This window comes from Hemitrygon akajei, chromosome 30 (assembly GCF_048418815.1).
Source record: "Hemitrygon akajei chromosome 30, sHemAka1.3, whole genome shotgun sequence".
Lineage (NCBI taxonomy): Eukaryota > Metazoa > Chordata > Chondrichthyes > Myliobatiformes > Dasyatidae > Hemitrygon > Hemitrygon akajei.
Genome location: NC_133153.1, coordinates 37,901,131 through 37,921,192, shown reverse-complemented (window position 1 = coordinate 37,921,192; position 20,062 = coordinate 37,901,131). Strand labels below are relative to the sequence as shown.

Sequence of the window (20,062 nt, the reverse complement as noted above, 5' to 3'; positions counted from 1 at the left end):
TGATAAACAACACTTTGGAAAATATACTAGAATGTTTAAAAACTGCTGTATAAATATAAAGGCTTATAGTGTTGAAGAATTTTACAGCAATAGTCAGATTCTTATGATTGAGAGTTTGTGTTGTCATCTTGATTGCCTTACCCCATGCCCATTATCTAGCCACCTATTGACAGAAATGAATCTCAGAGTTGTACTGATATATGGTGACATATATGTGCTTTGATAATAAATTTACTTCGAACTTTGACCCTATTTATAATTGAAGAGTTAAATACAGTGTAAACTGAGCACTGAAATGTTAAATATTTTCAGAGTAAACGGTACAGTTTTTATTTATGTTTTAGTGATGGCATTAGTGATATATAGCATAACTTTTTTACTGTATACTGTAAAAGTTAATCATAGTGCATGTTATATGAGATAGTTCTATTATATTTTAGCTTTTGTAATAAAGGTTAGAGGTTGTAACTTGTTCTATCAGATGAGAATGTTGCATTAAAGCTTATGAAATTGGGTAACATATAGATAATTGACTTTCTTGTAGACATTAATGTTCATTGTTGAGTCCAAGTTTATATCAATTGTGTTTTACAGGCCAGTTAAGTATTATTGTCTTGCATAGTGCAATGAGAGCAATTTTTTTCTATGGATACCTTAATTTCACAATTCAAATGAAATTGTAAGCTCATGGTGGATGGGCTACATATTGCTGTTTTCCACTCTCTGCCTAGAAGGAAAAAAAACATTTGGTGATGAAATGCTTTCCAAATCCAGATAATTATAATGCATATTCGAGTATGACCCAAAGACCATTGTAACTTGCACTGTATTATTCCAAACCGTATTATCGTCTGTTTTGCATTCCAAACATTCTTTTAATTAGTCATGATGAATAGTTCAATTTGTCATATTCATAATTCATTCTTGTTTATTTTAAAGATGAAGATGAAGATGGGGATCGAATCACAGTACGCAGTGATGAGGAAATGAAAGCCATGTTATCATATGTAGGTATATTTGGGGCATTTTGTGTCACCTACTAAACATACAGTCTAAGCAATAATTTCATTTTGAGAATCTGACAGTTTTAAGCTTGTTATTATAAAGAAGTACCATGATACAATAAACTTTAATGAAGTAGGTATCTCTTTGGTTTCCCAGGTGTCATATATTGACTCAAAAATGATTAGTTTAAAAAAAAATTGAATTGAATTGACTTTATTTCATACATCCTGCACGTACATGAGGAGTGAAAAATCTTTACGTTACGTCTCCATCTAAATGTGCAATGTGCAATCATATTAATTCATAAAAATAACTTATAATAAATAGAACAGTCAATGTACCATAGAAATACTTTCAAATCAACGTGAGTTCTTTTGACCTGTTGGTCCTGGCTGTTATGCTGCGGTACCGTTTCCCAGATGGTAGCAACTGGAATAGATTGTGGTTGGGGTGAATCAGGTACCCAATGATCCTTCGGGCCCTTTTTTCACACCTGTCTTTGTAAATGTCCTGAATCATGGGAAGTTCACAACTACGGATGCGCTGGGCTGTACGCATCACTCTCTACAGAATCCTGCAATTAAGGGAGGTACAGTTCCCATACCAGGCAGTGATGCAGCCAGTCAGGATGCTCTCAATTGTGCCCCTGTAGAAAGTTCTTAGGATTTGGGGGCCCATACCAAACTTCTTCAACCATTTGAAGTGAAAGAGGTGCTGTTGTGCCTTTTTCACCACCCAGCTGGTGTGTATAGACCATGTGAGGTCCTTGGTGATGTGGATGCTGAAGAACTTAAAGCTGTTTATCCTCTCAACCCCAGATCTATTGACGTCAATAGTGTCTCCTAGCCTGTCTCCATTCCTCCTGTAATCCACAACCAGCTCCTTTGTTTTTGCGACATTGAGGGAGAGGTTGGTTTCTTGACACCACTATGTCAGAGAGATGACTTCTTCCCTGTGGGCCACCTCGTTGTTGTTTGAGATTAAGCCAATCAATGTAGTGTCGTTGGCAAATTTAATTAGCAGATTAGAGCTGTGGGTGTAAATATTCCCACATACCTTCAGAGATGTAAGTATTTTTGTTACACTGAGTGGTATGATTTAGAATAATTTTGTTTCAGTTTTTGTCTGCAAATACAAGCTTGAAACAAAACGTGTAGGCTGAGTAGCTTGAAGCAGAAATTGGGATAAACGTAGCTATTTTATTAAAGTACTTTATTCGAAGGAGCAAGGAAAATTGTTATGGCAATTTAATCCAACTTGGGTTAATTCAACTTAACAACTACACATTTCCAAAGATTTACGCACATCATACTTATTATATTACAGATGGAAATCATTTAATCCATCGGGTTGCTGCCACCTCTCACCAGAGAAATTCCCAGTTCCTCTGTCTTTGCCGCATCTGCTCCAAGGATGAGGCTTTCCGTTCCAGGACATCTTAAATGTCCTCTTTCTTTATGAATTGTGGTTTCCCTTACCCGCATCTCCTCCATTTCCTGCACTTCTGCCCTCACCGCATCCTCCCATCACCACAACAGGGACCGAGTTCCCCGTGTCCTCCCCTACCACCCCATCATCCTCCGGATCCAGCATATTATCCTCCGCAACTTCCGCCACCTTCAACAGGACCCCACCACTAAGCACATCTTTCCCTCTCTATCCCTCTCCACTTTCTGCAGGGATCGTTCCCTCCGCAACTGCCTGGTCCACACATCCCTCCCCACAGACCTCCCACCTGGCACATCCCTGCAAGCGTAAGTGGTGGCCTCCTTTCTTACCACCATTCAGGGCCCAAAACAGTCCTTCCAGGTGAGACAACACTTCACTTGTGAGTCTGTGGGGGTCATCTATTGCATCCGGTGCTCCTGGTGCGGCCTCCTCCTCATCAGCGAGACCCGATGCAGATTGGGGGACTGCTTCGTCAAGCACCTCCGCTCCGTTCACCACAACAGGCAGGATCTCCCGGTTGCCACCCACTTAAACTCTGCTTCACATTCCCATTCAGATATGTCCATACATGGCCTCCTGTACTGCCATGATGAGGCCAAACTCAGGTTGGAGGAGCAATACCTCATATACCGTCTGGGTAGTCTCCAGCCCCTTGGCATGAACAGTGAATTCTCCAACCTCCGGTAATTCCCTGCCCCTCCCTTCCCCCATCTCAGTTTCACTCTGCCTCCTCCTCCAGCTGCCTATCACCTCTCTCATGATTCTGCCACCTTCTACTACACATAGTGCTTTCCCCTTACATTCCTTCTTCACCTTTCCTGCCTATCCCCTCCCTGATTCCCCTCCCCCACCCCTTGGTCTTTCCTCTGATTGGTTTTTCACCTGGCACCTACCAGCCTTCTCCTTCCCACCCTCCCCCCCACCTTCTTTATAGTGCCCCTGCCCACTCCCTCTTCAGTCCTGACGAAGGGTCTTAGCCCGAAATGTTGACTGTTCGTTTCCATGGATGCTGCCCGACCTGCTGAGTTCCTCCAGCTTGTTGTACGTGTTGGTTTGACCACAGCATCTGCAGTGTACTTTGTGTTTACCAGAGAAATTCTGTTCACCATTTACTTCCCAGAAATTTTTTCTCCCACATACCCATTAACTTCCTCCTTATTCTCCCGTAACCTGGTTACATGCATAATTTACTGTAGCCATTTAACTTTCCAGTACTCCTATGGGATATGAGGGGGGTGCGGGGAGGGGGATTGGAGGGAGAATGTACAGACTCCACACAGACGGCACCCGGAGGTAGGATCAAACCTGTGTCATTGGAGTTGTGAAGCAACAGCACTGAATGGTTTCTTGAACATTTTTACCATGTTTGAATTTAATTCTAATAAATGAACCATGAAGCAATTTCCCTCTTTTGCGTGAATTCAGCCAGTGAATACAACAGAATTGTTCCACTCTGGAATGTTGAACACAACATTGTTTCCAGGTGTATTTTCCAAAAGAAGTGGCAAGGGTAGCTGCTTGGGTCAGGACTTTGATTTTCTCTGCTTTGGTATCATCAAAGCATACCAATTCACCAGTCTAGGAACGAAAGCTGGAGTATTTTTATTATATCACTGTGTGTCTTTATCAATAGCCAATAATAATTTCTGAACAAAAAGTTTTAAGTGGCAAAAAGTATTAAAGGTGTCAATGCTATATTTTCAGTTCCAGTCACAGCAAGAAAGAATGCATTACTACAGAGTCTTCATTTCAAGTAGTTGCTTACTTTACAGATGAAATGGTGTATTGTCTTCTGTTGCAACTACACTGTCTTTATCATCCTAGGTGTGGTAATTTTCCATCTTACTGTATAAAGGATTTTATGTGGGTGATATTTTGCTCTGTTTCCTTTGGTTTGGGAATTAATCTACTTGTATTCACTGTGAAAATCCTATATAATTTATAAAATTTTTATTATTCTCGGTAGCCTCCTCTGAAACAGTGGACATGATCCTAGTATCTTAAATCACCCATCATTATAGTTTTGCAGTGTTAACAAATTCCAGCCACAACCTAGTACTTCTCATGCACTAAGAATAACATGAACTCTCAAAATGAGTGGATGTTATTCTATATTATTCATTAATATACATCCAGATACAAGGCTAGCTAACCATGTGGCATAATTATAGATGTGTTATTTAATGTAATATCTCCTAGAAAAAAATAACATATAGGCTGTCCCGAGCACATCCTTCGGTGTGTTGCTTGTTAACACAAACAACACATTTCACTGTATGTTCTGCATGTGATAAATCTGAATCTGAAAAATGGCAAACGTCTTTTGAAATGCAATTGCTATGTAGGATCTCTACAGAGTGGGCTATAACATACCTCGTGAGTCGAAATACTGCAAACAAACCAGTTTGGCTTTTTTTTAAAGGCTGTGAATCCCTGTTGTCTCTATATTATTAATATTTGCAAGACATATTCACCACATTGCATATCTGAAAATCTAAAATTTAGGACATAACTTTATTAGAGTCAAAAAATCCATTCCTTCTTTTGAAATAACTCATTTGCTTCCTCATTATAATTCTCAAATTTAATATATTTTGAATTTAAGTAGTCTTCCTTGGCTGTCAGCAAGACCATCACACAGTGGATCAAGAAATTTTGCCTGAAGCCACTTTCCATTTCTCATTCTTTAATTTCTTTCATATCGATGATAGTATTGAATACATACAAAATGGCTCTGTCAACAGGTCACAGACACACATGCAGAATGCTGGGATTTCTTTGAATCAGGATTGTATGCATGAAGGTTTACTGAAATAATTGTTCTTTCGGTGTTGTAATAGAAGAAGGGGGTGTCCATTTGATATTTGAAGATTTCTAAAGGAAGAAGATAATTCTGGGTTTTAATTTAACTGCGGTCATTGGCTCCGTGACTGTGGCTATGACTTGACAAAGCTGACATTTTATCTTGGTTTTAAAATTGTATTTGTTGAATCTTGATGCTACCAGATCAAAAGATTGACTTTGAGATATTCTGTATGGAATTGATGTCAAGACTATTAGATTTTTGCCACTAAGATATTACATGGGGCAGTAGCCAAACTAAATCTATTTGTTCAAAATGTATCTCTTGTTTTTTCCCAACAAACCAGACATACCAAAGTATTGGAAAGAGGAAATAATCTAATCTGTTTGTGAGTTACTTCAGAACTGCTTTCTTTTGATTTTGTTTCAAACATACAATTTAAAACAGCAAGATTGCTGTTTAACAGTCAAACAAGTGAAGATGAAATCGTTTTAAAAAACAGACTAAATAAGGCAATACTTTGGTTGAATTAATTGCCTTTGGGACATATAATTAGCAACAACTTTCAACACTTGTTATTATATTTTAGTTATAACAATGAGGATGTGCAAATTAACATTTTACTTTGAAAATAAAATTTAATTAGGATTGGGCAGCAAAGGGATCTGGAAATACAAATTTCCAAATCAATATAAGGTTCAACATGGTCTTATAAAGCCACATTAGGGAAATAACCAGGATTTATTTCTAAAAGACTATAACCGAAAAGTACCGGTAGATAAGTTACAGTAAAGCAACTTCAAATCTTGATTAGATCACACTCTGAGTACCAGCTTTTATTCCACATTATTTACTTAACTGAATTTGCATTCCCAACTGGTGCAGTAGAACTTGAACTTATCGCTGTTGATTATTACTTCATACCTTGGAATTATTGAATACAAATGATGCCTTGATGTTGAGCAGTCCCTTTCACTTCCATTCTGGAATTAATCTCTTCTATGAACTTTAGAACAAAACACGTAATGAGCTCTGAAGATATGTTCCTGGTAGAATGCAAACTGAGTATCATTGAGCAGGATATTATGAGTAAATTCCAGTTCGTCAACTTAAGAGTAGCTTGTTTGTTCTGTACTTAACTGGATTGTTTTTAATGTAGATATAATTAACCAGTGCAGTTTTCCATTTGCCTTCTTGGTTTCTGTATTGGCATGAGGCTCGGCTAGCTTGGGAGCCTAAATCATCACTGCAGTTGGTACATAATGGAAGACCCACAGCTGCTGTTGTATCCAGAGCACACAGCCTAATACAGTAAACTTTCATAATCCAGCACCTCTCAGACTTTGATGCCCAATAAGCAGATTTTCTTTAACCAGTGTTAGTTCTATTAACAATCAAACACGCTTTATTTCACTTTTTATATGTGGTACAGTAGAAGAATAAATTACAAAGTAAACTTAGTAAGTTTAAAGGGAGCAGGAGGTATATAATCATTCTGGACCCAAACCTATGGCCTCTGGCATTCTAGACCCTTTGTTTGTGCTCTGAATCTCAGCTCATATTTTCAATAGATTAATGAGCCAGATAGTAGACTGCCTGGATTTCTGAACATTCAGATAATGGATTATCAGAGTTTTACTGTATTACACAGAGTGAAAGACTTCCCTTAATACTATCTTTTGTGACCTTTGAAATCTCAGGAGATTGATCATCTACAGGAATCTTCTGGGGAAAGATCATTGCAAGTGCTTTGCTGTTGGCTTTTATATTCATACAAGGTCTATGATTGCTGAAGATGTAAAAATAGCTTCTTGTGCTGATCTGTGCTGATATTCCTTCTTGTAAAGTTGTACATGTCAAAGAGATCTGATTCTTCTAAATTCCAGTGAGTGTTGGTCACATCTCACTCACATTTTTTGTTATTTAGAGATATAGTACAGTAATAGGTCTTTCCAGTCCAACAAGCCCACGCTGCCCAATTACACCCATGTGACCAATTAATCTACTAATCTGTTTGTTTTTAGATTGTGGGAGGAAACTGCAGCAATTGAAAAAACCCCACATGGTCATGGGGAGAAAGTAGAAACTCCTTACAGGCAGCAGTGGAATTGAACCTGGGCCCCAAGCGTGGTAGTGATGTTATATTAACTGCTACGTGGCAATGTTCCCACCCACTACCACCCTCTCAATGCTGTGCTAGAAACAATCCACATTATTGCAGCTTAGAAGAGAAATTTCACCTTTCTTTAGGCACAGAGACCAAAAATTGTGTACATTATCCCAAATAGATCTTGCCAAAGCCCTGTACACCCTCAGCAAGACTTCCTTATTTTTTACTCCACCTCTCTTGTAATTGGTTTTCTATATTCTATCTGAACCTGCCTGTTTCTTTCTACATTTTATGAACTGGTGCACCAAAATTCTTCTGTGTAACAGACTTGCTGATTTCTCTCTGTTTAAAGGTTTTCTGCTTTCCCCACCAAATGCAAAAGCTACACATTTTTGTAATAATAATTCTGGCATCTTTCTTTATCTTCTCCCTGAAGTTCATTTTCCTCATCTAGTTTTGTATCATTAGCAAAAGTGGAAATGACGTGCTGTTCTATGTTCTATGATATTTTCTTCATTTAATTGTTTAATGTAAATAGTGAATGTTTGAGGACCTAAAGCAGATCACAGTGGCACCCAGTATGGATGCTGCTTGGATTAGAGAGGATATGCTATAAAGAGAGTTTGCATAAATTGGGATTGTTTTCTCTGGAGCAGTGGAGGCTGAGAGGAGATCTGATAGAAGATTATAAGATTATTAGAGAGTACAGACAGCCAGTATCTTTCTCCCAGGGTTGAAATGTCTCATTCCAGAGGGCATTAGATGAGAGGGAGTAAGTATTTTTTATACAGAGATTGTCTGGATTACGATTTCCCTCGGGATCAATAAAGTATGTCTGTCTGTCTGCCTGGAGACAAATATGTTAGGGGTGCTCAAGAGGCTTTTAGATAGGACAAAAAGTGCAGCAAATGGAAGGATATGGCCAGAAACATGAGAAAGTCTGCAAATGTTGGAAATCCAAAGCAACACACACAAAATGCTGGAGAAACTCAGCAAGTCAGGCACCATTTATGGAAATGAATCAACAGTTGATGTTTCAGGCTGAGACCCTTCTTCAGGAGTGAAAATGAAGGGGGAAGATGCCAGAATAAAAAAGTGTGGGGAGCAGAAGGAGGATAGCTAGGTGATAGGTGAAGCCAAGTTGGTAGGAAAGATAAAAGGCTGGAAATGAAGGAATCTGAGAGGAGAGTGGAGCATAGGAGAAAGGGAAGGAGGAGGGGACCCGGGGGAGATTAGTGGTAGATGAGAAAAAGTAAGAGGCCAGAGTGGGCAAAAGAAGAAGAGGGAAGGGGAGGGGGAGGGAATTTTTTTAACGGGAAGGAGGTGTTAATATTCATGCCATCAGGTTGGAGGCTACCAGACAGAATATAAGGCTTTGTTCCTCCATCCTGAAGGTGGCCTCATCTTGGCACAAGGGCAGGCCATGGACTGGCATATCGGAAGAGGAATTAAAATGTTTGGCCACTGGGAAGTTCTGCTTTTGGTGGATGGAGCCATGGTACTCAACGAAGCAGTCCCTCAATTTATGACGGATCTCACCAATGTAGAGGAGGCTGCATTGGGAGTTCCGGACACAATAGATGACACCAGCAGATTTTGCAGGTGAATTGTTGCCTCGCCAGGAAGGGGCCATGAATGGAGGTGAAGGAAGAAGTGAATGGGCAGGTGGAGCACTTTGGCTGCTTGCAGGGATAAGCGCCCAGAGAGAGATTAGTGGGGAGGGACGAATGGACAAGGGAACAAATTGTGGAGGATATAAATATTGTGAAGTTTTGTTGGGCATTTGATTACTATTTTAATTAGTTCGGCACAACATTGTAGGCTGAAGGACCTGTTCCTGTGTTGTACTGTATAATCCATCAATGTATGATCTATCAATACTCTATTCCAGCAATCTGTCATCCATACCTATTCCCCTATTACCCCACCATTGAAACTTTACTTTGTGTAATAATTACAAAGAAGGCACGACAGCGGATATATTTCATTAAGAGTTTGACAAGACTTCGTATGTCACCAATGGCTCTTCCAAATTTCTACCGATGTACTGGAGAGCATTCTAACTGGTTGCATCACCACCTGGTATGGAGGGCCCATTGCACAAAGTCAGAAAAAGCTGCAGGAAGTTGCAAACTCAGCTATCTCCATCATGGGCAGTAGTCTCCCCAGTGTCAAGGACATCTTCAAAATATGATGCGTCAAAAAGGCGGCATCTGTCATTAAGGACTCCTATCACCCAAGACATCCATTCTTCTCAATGCTAGCATTAAGGAGGAAGTATAGGAGCCAGAGGACATAAACTTAGTATTTTAAGAGCAGTTTCTTCTGCTCCACCATCAGATTCCTGAATGGACAATGAACCCATGTACACTAACTCACTTTTTTTTTTGTTTTTGCACTACTTATTTAATTATACATATATTGTAATATATAGTTTTAATAATTATTTTTATTGCAATGCACTGCTGCCTCAAAAACACAAATTTCATGACATATGACAGTGATATTAAACCCGATTCAGTTGTCTGGTACTTATCAAATGTTGAAAATAGATACTACATCCACAGGTTTCTTCCTGGTACCTGGTTATGACTGCTTTGGGAAAGCTCAATTTGTGTTATCCAGTGCAATTTTCTCTTCATAAAATCATGTTGACTCTGCTTAACACTCTTTTCTAAGAATCTCATCATTACATGCTAAAATAGTGGATTCCAGAACTTTGGCCATGACAGGTACCAGCCTAACCAGCTTTAACTGTAGTTGCCCATGTTTTCTCTGTGTTTCTTGGTTAATAGCAATATGACATTTTCAAGAAATACTTGAAAATACAGGCAATTTAAGATAATCATTAATAGATTCACTATCTCTGCTGTTATCCTTTTTTTTGTTTTAAAAATGTTTAAAATGATCTTTCAGTCATTCTTGTTCATGCTATTTTTAAATTGGTGAATTGTGTCAGGAATTGTTGATAAAGAATCTGCTTTCTATCACTTTGTTATGCCATGTGAATAAACCATCATGACGTATCTGTGACAGTTTAGTCTTCTTTACTATCACTTCTAATTTGTAAGAATTAATGGGCTTTCTTATGTCCAAGTGAGCAAACAGGAACAAACCACTATGTTTTGATTTTTGTAAAATTGTTTCTCAGATAAAATCGATAGCAAATAGGACTAATACAGTTTGTGCAAACTTACAAACACAATTATAGAAAATTATCCATGTTAATAGAAATGTCTTTAACATGTAAAATATTAAGTTTTCTAAGTTGAAAATTATTTGCATTTCAATGAGGTGGTGAAGTGATCTTAAAACTATGGACAAAATACTGAGAAACCAGTAAATGCTGGGATGTTGAGTAGCTGGATATAGCTTCTGAGCTGAAACGTGAAGGTCAACCGAAAAGAAGGGGCTTCATGATATAAAGCTTAGAATATCGAGTGTTTCTTCTTCATCATTGAACCAGCTCCTGGAATTCCCTGTACAGTGTAGGAATATCTTCCATCACAGAAACTGGAGCAATTAAAGAAGATGACTGACCACCACCTTATGGACAAAAAGGAATGGACAATAAATGCCAAATTTTGTCACCAATCCCGTAATCCAATGAATAGATCACTGTGGTAAAAATTCTGCAGGCAGGATAATTATTTTTGCACTTCCATTGCCTTGGCCAGATGCAACAGGAGGTCTAAGATAATTCTCCAGACAAAATGGGACAAAGCTTTTTTTTTTCTGACATTTCCAGAAGTAGTTCCATAGTTACTGATCAGATCATCATGAACATTAAGAAAAATAGTTTTTAATGATTTTTTCCATTATATAATAGCTATATGCACCATAAATTTTAGTATCCTTTATGCATTACTTAATAGTTACAGCTCATTAAAAATGAGCCCCTGGGCTTTTTTAAATAACACTTTCCACAAGAGATAGCTTTAACCCCTAAAAGACTATTATAAAATTAGTCTATGTTGCACTGTGGAATAAAAGGTAATAACTTGACAGTGTGGTATTTTAAATTAGATTAAACTCCTGGCATAAATTAATGGTATTTGGTCAAAATTGTGCATTGAAGTGTTTCTGAAAGGGAATTAAGAAAGAACAACAAATATTGGCCTTGCTAGTGATGAATATGTTCATAAAGGACCTAAAGTACAGAGCACAAGACTATCATGATTGTAAATTTCCAAATATCAAATGTTTGAATATTTTGTTTGATCATGGTACCAGTTATGATCTCACATTCTTTTATTCTTAACTCTTCTTCTTAGTTCATCCACAATTGACATCTTAAGTTACAGATGATGTTTTTGATTCTTTAAAATCAAGCTACTAATTTTGTACAACATTTTGAGCTTATATGAATAACAGAATTAAAAGCCACAGATCTGGCTCAAAATTAGGAAATGCAAAGCCAAATTAGATATGAAGAATTAATAATTTTGAATGCTAGTTATCAAATTCATTCTAACCCCACAGTGGTGGCAGTGTTATTCAAGATACCTTCATATTGTGCTTAACGATGGTGTCATCATTAATTTGGGTTTTGTGCAGCTAGGAGTTCTGCAATGTATGATTGGCATATCAGTAGCACTAAAACGGGAGAAAAATGGATCTCCTTAGCCATTTGCTTCAACTAATGTAGCAAGTTTACTTTATTAAAACTGTGGAGAAACCTGTTAATTAGGAGCTAGCAGCACTAGCACAATATAAAATTGGATTTAATTTCAATAGCAGTATTGTTTAGAGACTAGCTATAATTTCCTGCTTGCTGAAATTGTTAAAGGCAACATTGACTGATGTAACTTTGTGGCAAGGGAGGGTAGGAGATTGCTTCAGTGATAATGGAATAGTAATTTCCTTTCTCATTTTCCAGTTATTTAAACAATGGTACTATTTTAAATGGGTGGTGTAGTGGGTAAGCGCATTTTTTTTCATTTTCATTTGCCATGTCAGTATACCATGTGAAGAATCACAAACCTTTCTCTGTTATAAGCTAACCAGTGAACCAAGTTAGAGCTGACTCATTCCAACCCATAATGACTTCCAAAGCTACTCAGTAGATTCTGACAAGGATATGAAGACCACTGGATATTGCAAATAGCACACTCTGATTCAATGGCACAATGAATGATTGGGTCTCGTTGTTGTAGCACAATAAATGTTGCTGTACTTTTATACTTGGTAGAAATTGATAGTGACACTAGGTGATAAAATTAATTGTTGGGATTTATCCAAATTATTCCAAGAGGCAAACTTCAAGGTGTTTACTAGTTAATTCTGGCCTTATCAAATTCAGCTTCAAACCCCAATCTATCCCATTTATTTTTATTTTCCCCACTTCTGCTTCACTTTAATATTTTTTCTCTCAGCCTAACCCTCACTTCCTCTCCTCTGACCTTCACTGTCCTATATCCCCATCATTGTGGTTACTGTGTCATTCACCTTTTCTCTTTCTGACTTCATCTCAGAGCGATAGTGGGATCATGTTTATTTGTGCTCTCACTTGTCTTCTCCCTCTGTCTTTTTTTTACACACTGAATGACCCTTTGCTCCCTTTTTCAGTAGCTCTTTCTTTGTGGCCTTCCCCCTCCTTTCTCACATGGTCTCCAGAGTGCCTCTCTCCCACTCTCATTTTTTTGTTTAGTCCAGACACTTTACCTTGACAATCTTGCTTGCCAATTGGCAAGGAGATTCAGTTACCTCTGCTGTTCATCAAAGCACAAGATGGGTACAAACAACACACACAAAATGCTGGTGGAACACAGCAGGCCAGGCAGCATCTATATCCAGGAGAAGCACTGTCGACGTTTCGGGCCGAGACCCTTCGTAAGATGGGTAGTTGGTTTTCCTTTTTGCAATAATATCAGTTTACATTCCTAGCAACTTGTCACACATTAAATTTAAGAGCTGAATGTCCAAGGGTAAGCATAATGCCACCAGATGACCCGCTACAATTAAGCTTGATGTATTCTCTTTTTTAAAAGAGCTGAAAATTGTGGACAGTAGATATCTGTTGTGAAGGTACACTCAGTGACCACTTTGTTATGTACATAAGGTACCTAATAGAGTACAAGCATGCACTCAGTGGTCAGTCTTCTACTGCTGTAGCCCATCCATTTTGAGGTTCGATGTGTTGTACATTCAGAGACACTCTTCTGCACACCATATTGTAATGCGTGGTTATTTGAATTACTGTCGCCTTCTGTCAGTTTGGACCAGTTTGGCTATCCTCCTCTCAGCTCACTTATTAATTAGGCGTTTTTGGCCACAGAACTGTCGCTTACTGGATGCTTTTTGTATTTCGTACCATTCTCTGTAAATTCTATGGCTGGAATTCCCAACCTTTTTCATGCCATGGACCAATACCATTAAGCAAGGGGTCTGTGGAGCTCAGGTTGGGAACCCCTGCTCTAGAGACTGTTGTGTTTAAAAATCAGGAGATCAGCAGTTCCTGAGATACTCAAACCATCCCATCTGGCATTAACACTCATTCAACAGTCAAAGTCACTTAAATCACATTTCTTCCCCATTTTGACGTTTGGTCTGAACAACAATTAAACCTCTTGACCTGCATGTTTTTACGCATTGAGTTGCTGCTACAGGATTGGCTGATTAGATACAGTATTTGCTTTAATGAACATGTGTACTTAATACAAAGTCCATTGAATGTTTTTTCAAGCAAACAGCTGCCCAGCATTTGTCTCTCACATTGGAAGAAAATTCTTGTTAACTTTCTATCTTGTACAAATAATTGTCATCCACTTGTGCCGAGCTTTTAACAATCTCCTTAGACCCACACCTAACCTGTCCCATCAATGTGAATCATTGACAGAATTTGGTAAAGACTGCTTAATAAATTGGATACAGCTTTTAGATGAATAGTGTCTTCTATGGTTTCTCTGGTCTATTCCTTTTTTATGGATCAGCTGGTTCTCATCTTGCTTATTGTAGGGCTTTGTTCATCATCTACATCACTGAGCAGTGCTCTGGTATTCCCAGAGCAATGGACAGTGAGTACTCCAGTCTTGTGATAAACGCATTATGAATTATTTTAATAGCTTGTATTCCTTATAGGATACTCGAGCCCATTATTTCTCTGATGGGGACATGCTGATGGTAGGCAGTCATTTTATGCAGGCAGTAAAGAAGAAATATGGGTCTCAGATTGATGGATAAATTGAGGAATTTCACTGTAAGATGCTGAAATACATTTATTTTCATACAAGTGTATTTATTCTAGTCAAATGGCAAATTTCAGTAATATTACGGTATATTATTATTTTGCAAATAATATAATGATTACTGCTCTACTGTGGTCATTTTATATATGTTGATTTCTGGCATGTGCAGAAAAGCAGTTGTAAGTTATCATTTCTTTTAAGCTTGCAGTAATGACATTGTAATCATATATCCTCTGTGAGAAGATCATCACAGAGCCGAACTATGGTGCTCACTGGCATGTTAATTGACCAAATCAGAATAAAATCCGCACATAAAAACTACTTGAATTAGAGTCAATCCCAAGGAGTTACTTCAACTCTGTAATCAAATCTCAGGATTGTACTGACTCATAATAATGAACTTGAATTTTTAAAGTGCCCTCCACAGCTTTGGAATGCCCCAAAGTACTTCATGACCAATGAAATACTTTAGCTGTGTAGTCATTGTTGTAATACAGAAAAGCCACAAATGGTCTATTATTGCTTGTCTTGTCTTGTAAGCCACTTTTATGTTCCATCGGATAACTCAGCATGTATGCAACAGAAGTAACCACACATTCCCTGTATATTAAACCAATAAGTAGCTGGATTACTCTAGCTTAAAATTATTTTCCTTCCCATTCAAATCCCTTCTATGGAAATACTGATGAGGTCACAAAAATAACATATAGTATGTCACCAAAGACTAGCAAATTGCTATAGAGGTACGTGGAGAGCATTCTAACTGGTTGCATTACCATCTGGTAGGGAGGAGCAACTACACAGAATTGGGAGAAACTGCAGTGCGTTGCAGACTCAGCTAGCTACATCATGGGCACTATCCTCCCCTGCATCAAGGGCATCTTCAAAAGGCAAAGCCTGAAAAATGTGGCATCTACAGTGGTGCTAGAAAGTTCATGAACCCTTTAGAATTTTCTCTATTTCTGCATGAGTATGCACTAAAAGTAATCAGATCTTCACATAAGCCCTAAAACTAGATAAAGAGAACCCAATTAAATAAATAACACAAAACAATATATTAATTCATTTATTTATTGAGAAAAATGATCCAATATTATTCATGTATTTGTTGGAAAAAGTATGTGAACCTCCAGGATTATCAGTTCATTTAAAGGGGAAATTAGAGTTAGGTGTTTCGATCAATGGGATGGCAATCAGGTGTGAGTGTGGGGGGCCCTGCCCTATTTAAAGAACATAAACCTGGGTCTTCACTATCAAGGTCTGATCTTCACCGCAAAAGTTTTTGGAAGTGTGTCATACCTCAATCAAAGGAGATTTCTGAGGACCTTAGAAAAATGGTTGTCGATGCTCACCAGGCTGGAAAAGAATACAAAACCATTTCTAAAGAGTTTGGTGTCCATCAATCCACAGTCAGACAGATGGTGTACAAATGGAGGAAATTCAACACCATTGTTACTCTCTTCAGGAGAGGTTGACCAACAAAAATCACTCCAAGGGCAAGGCATGTAATATTCCTGGAGGTCACAAAGAACCCCAGGGTAACATCTAAGGAATTACAGGCCTCTCTTGCATTGGCTGATGTCAGTGTTCATGAGTCTATCATTAGGCAAACACTGGTGTGCATGGCAGGATTGCAAGGAGAAAGCCACTACTCTCCAAGAAGAACATTGCTGCCCATCTAAACTTTGCTAACAACCACACGGGTAAGCCAGAAGGCTGTTGGAAGAATGGTCTGTGGATGGATGAGCCCAAAATAGAACTTTTTGGCTTAAATGAGAAGCGTTGCGTTTGGCATTCCAGCATCACATCTGTGAAACATGGTGGCAGTGTCATGGTTTGGGCCTGCTTTGCTGCCTTGGGACCAGAACGGCTTGCCATCTCTGATGGAGCTATGAATTCTGAATTGTACCAGCAAACTCTGCAGGAAAATGTCAGGGTATCTGGCCATGAACTGAACGTCAAGAGAATGTGGGTCATGCAGTAAAACTATGACCCTAAACCCACAAATCAGTCTACCAAAGAATGGTTAAAGCAGAAGAAATTTCACGTTTTGAAATGGCCAAGTCAAAATCCTAACCGTAATCCTGTAGAAATGATGTGAAAGGACCTGAAATAAATGGTTCATGCAAGGAAGCCCACCAACATTCCAGAGTTGAAACAGTTTTGTATGGAGGAATGGCCTTAATTTCCTCCAAGCCTTGTGCAGGACTGATCAAGTTACCAGAAACGTTTGGTTGAAGTTACTGCTATACAAGGGGGTCACACCAGTTACTGAAAGCAAAGGTTCACATACTTTTTCCAACAAATGCATGTAATGTTAGATAATTTTTCTCAATAAATAAATGAAAAAATATAATTTTTTTGTGTTATTTGTTTAATTGGGTTCTCTTTAGTTTTAGGACTTGCGTGAAGATTTGATCACATTTTATGTCATATTTATGCAGAAATAGAGAAAATTCTAAAGGGTTCACAAACTTTCTAGCGCCACTGTATCATTAAGGGTGGCCATTGTCTAGGCCATGACCTCTTCTCATTGCTACTGTCAAGGTGATGGTACAGGAGCCTAAAGACACACACTCAATGTTTTAGGAACAGCTTTTTCCCTTCTGCCTTCAGATTTCTGAACAGATAATTAACCAACTCATGAACACTACCTCATTATTTTTGTACTACTTATTTAATTTAATTTTTAAAATATATTTCTTAATATAATTTATAGATTTTTATGTTTTGCACAGTACTACTGTCACAAAACAACAAAATTGCACAACATACATGTATCAGTGATATTTAATTGAATTAACTTTATTTCTTACATCCTTCACATACATGAGGAGTGAAAATTTTTATGTAAAGTCTCCATCTAAATGTGCAATCTACAATCATAGTAATTTATAATAAATAGAACAGTCAATGTAATATAGAGTACACTCAAGTCAGCATGAGTACAACAGTCTGATGGCCTGGTGGAAGAAGCTGTCCCAGATCCTGTTGGTCCTGGCTTTTATGCTGTGGTACTGCTTCCCAGATGGTTGCAGCTGGGATAGATTGTGATTGGGATGGCTTGGGTCCCCAGTGATCCTAGGGGCCCATTTTACACACCTGTCCTCGTAAATGTCCTGAATCATGGGAAGTTCACAGCTATAGATGCGCTGGGCTGCCCGCACCACTCTCTGCAGAGTCCTGCAATTAAGGGAGGTACAGTTCCCATACCAGGCAGTGATGCAGCCAATCAGGATGCCCTCAATTGTGCCACTGTAGAAAATTCTTAGGATTTGGGGGCCCATACCAAACTTCCTCAGCCGTCTGAGGTGTACAGACCACGTGAGGTCCTCAGTGGTGTGGATGCCGAGGAACTTGAAGCGGTTTATTTTCTCAACTCCAGATCCAGTGATGTCAATAGGGGTTAGCCTGTTTCCATTCCTCCTGTAATCCACAACCAGCTCCTTTGTTATTGCAACATTGAAAGAGAGGTTGTTTTCTTGACACCACTTAGCAGATTGGAGCTGTGGGTGGTAATACAATCATGGATGTACAGGGAGTAAAGGAGGGGACTGAGACAGGAGGCTCCTCTATTGAGAGTCAGAGGGTTGGAGGTGAGGGAGCCCACGCTTACAATCTGCTGGTGATCTGACAGGAACTCCTAGATCCAGCTGCACAAGGCAGGGTCAAGGCCGAGGTCTCTGAGCTTCTTGTCGAGCCTGGATGGAACTATGGTGTTGAATACTGAACTGTAGTCCAAGAACAGCATTCTCACATAAGCACCCTTCTTTTCCAGATGTGTAAGGATGGTACGTAGAGCAGTGGCTATTGTGTCATCTGTTGATCAGTTGTGTTGGTAGGCGAATTGTAGGGGGTCCAGTTTGGGTGGTAGCAAGCTGCAGATGTAATCCTTGACCAGCCTCTCAAAGCATTTGCTTATTATTGAGGTGAGTGCGACAGGACACCAGTCGTTCAGGTATATTACCTTGGTCTTTTTTAGTACAGGGACAATGGTGGATAATTTGAAGCAGGAGGGCACTCTACACTGGGAGAAGGAGAGATTAAAATTATCAGGAAACACACCTGCCAGTCGTGCTGCGCACATCCTGCGTACTCACCCTGGGATGTCGTCTGGTCCTGCAGCCTTGCGACTGTTCACTCATTGGAAACATCTGTGTACTTCAGCCTCAGAAATGACCAGGTTGCAGGTTGTAGTGGTGGCTTTCCTCGGAGGCTCAGAGTTAGCAACATCAAACCGAGCATAAAAGCGATTGAGCTTATCTGGGAGAGAGGCCGTGATGTTGGCAGCACCGCAGCGTTTGGCTTTGAAGTCTGCAGTGGTATGCAGTCCTTGCCACCTAACTGAGTAAATAATGCAGGGATATTAAGAGGGAAAGTGAAAGGGCAAAACTGGCAAATAGCATTCATTGTCAGAAATTCCAAATTCATTCAGTTCAGTGTAAAATAAGGGCTGAATTGAGTATTTTCTAAATGGTGAAAAGCTAGATAGAGTGCAATTTCAAAGAGATCCATACTTAGGACCATTAAATTGCTTTGGCCAGATAAAACAACATAATTATAAACCCAGTTAAAGGAGAGCTTGGTGTTATTGAAAGATTACATTGGAAAGATAAGAATGTGATTGTCTAGTTATACAGAGCTCAGGCTAGACGATACCTGTAAGTGTTTCAGGAAACATGTACAGTGGATTCCAATTAATTGGACCATTGGTTAATGGGAGCAGTCCCTCATTTGGGACAACTGTTAAAAACAAAAACTAATTGGAAAAAATAGACAGGATTCCCTTTGTTTATTTGGGACACTATGCCACTTAATTGGGGCAGGAGACTGTTGCAAAACAGTTTCTAACCAGCGTCAGTTGCTTGTGTTAAAACAGCATTGAGTTTTGTCACTGACAGTTGGTGAGAAACACAGTGAGACAATTCAAAACTGTTTTGCTTACTGCGGTTTCAAGTATTTAGGCTTGGAGATGCCAGAAATAGCCGAAAAGATTTCACTACATCAACAAGTAGAAATTACAAAGAATTCGAAGGTATCAACTATCCTCTTGAATATCACGATGAAAATGATTTGAAGAATGCGGTCGTCAATAGCTTTGTATAAAGATGGTTCATTATCTACACTAGGTATCTGTTGATTTTGTTCTTTTGCAGTCAATCAAAAGAATGCAGCAGCATACAGTACATTGGATGGATTCCTCCATTGATAACAATTAGGAACTAATACACAGCTTTATAGTACTGTAGTTGTATTGATAGTGGTTTAATTTATTCTGCATTTCATTTAAATAAATAACTTGTTGCTCATTTAAATGGTAGTTTGCCTATGTTTTATTGCTTTATAACTATTTCTATGAAATAACTTAATTTGGCCAAAATCTATAGGTCTCAATGTGTTCCAATTAACTGGAATCCTCTGTACTTGAAAGGCTAAAATTGCTCTAGAACATGTGTTCCTAACATGGTTTATACAGACCGTTTGCTTAACAGTATTGGTCCATGGCAT

At 38.8% G+C, this 20,062-nt stretch overlaps 1 protein-coding gene across 3 annotated transcripts in view; it reads left to right on the top strand.

Annotated features, from left to right (window-relative positions):
• map2k5 (mitogen-activated protein kinase kinase 5) overlaps positions 1–20,062 on the top strand; it is a 311,788-nt gene that overhangs the window by 17,689 nt on the left and 274,037 nt on the right. For all 3 annotated transcript variants that reach the window (XM_073032634.1, XM_073032633.1, XM_073032635.1), the window contains one exon: positions 940–1,007. In XM_073032634.1, coding sequence (XP_072888735.1) covers positions 940–1,007 — 68 coding nt within the window. The remainder of the gene's footprint in view (positions 1–939; positions 1,008–20,062) is intronic.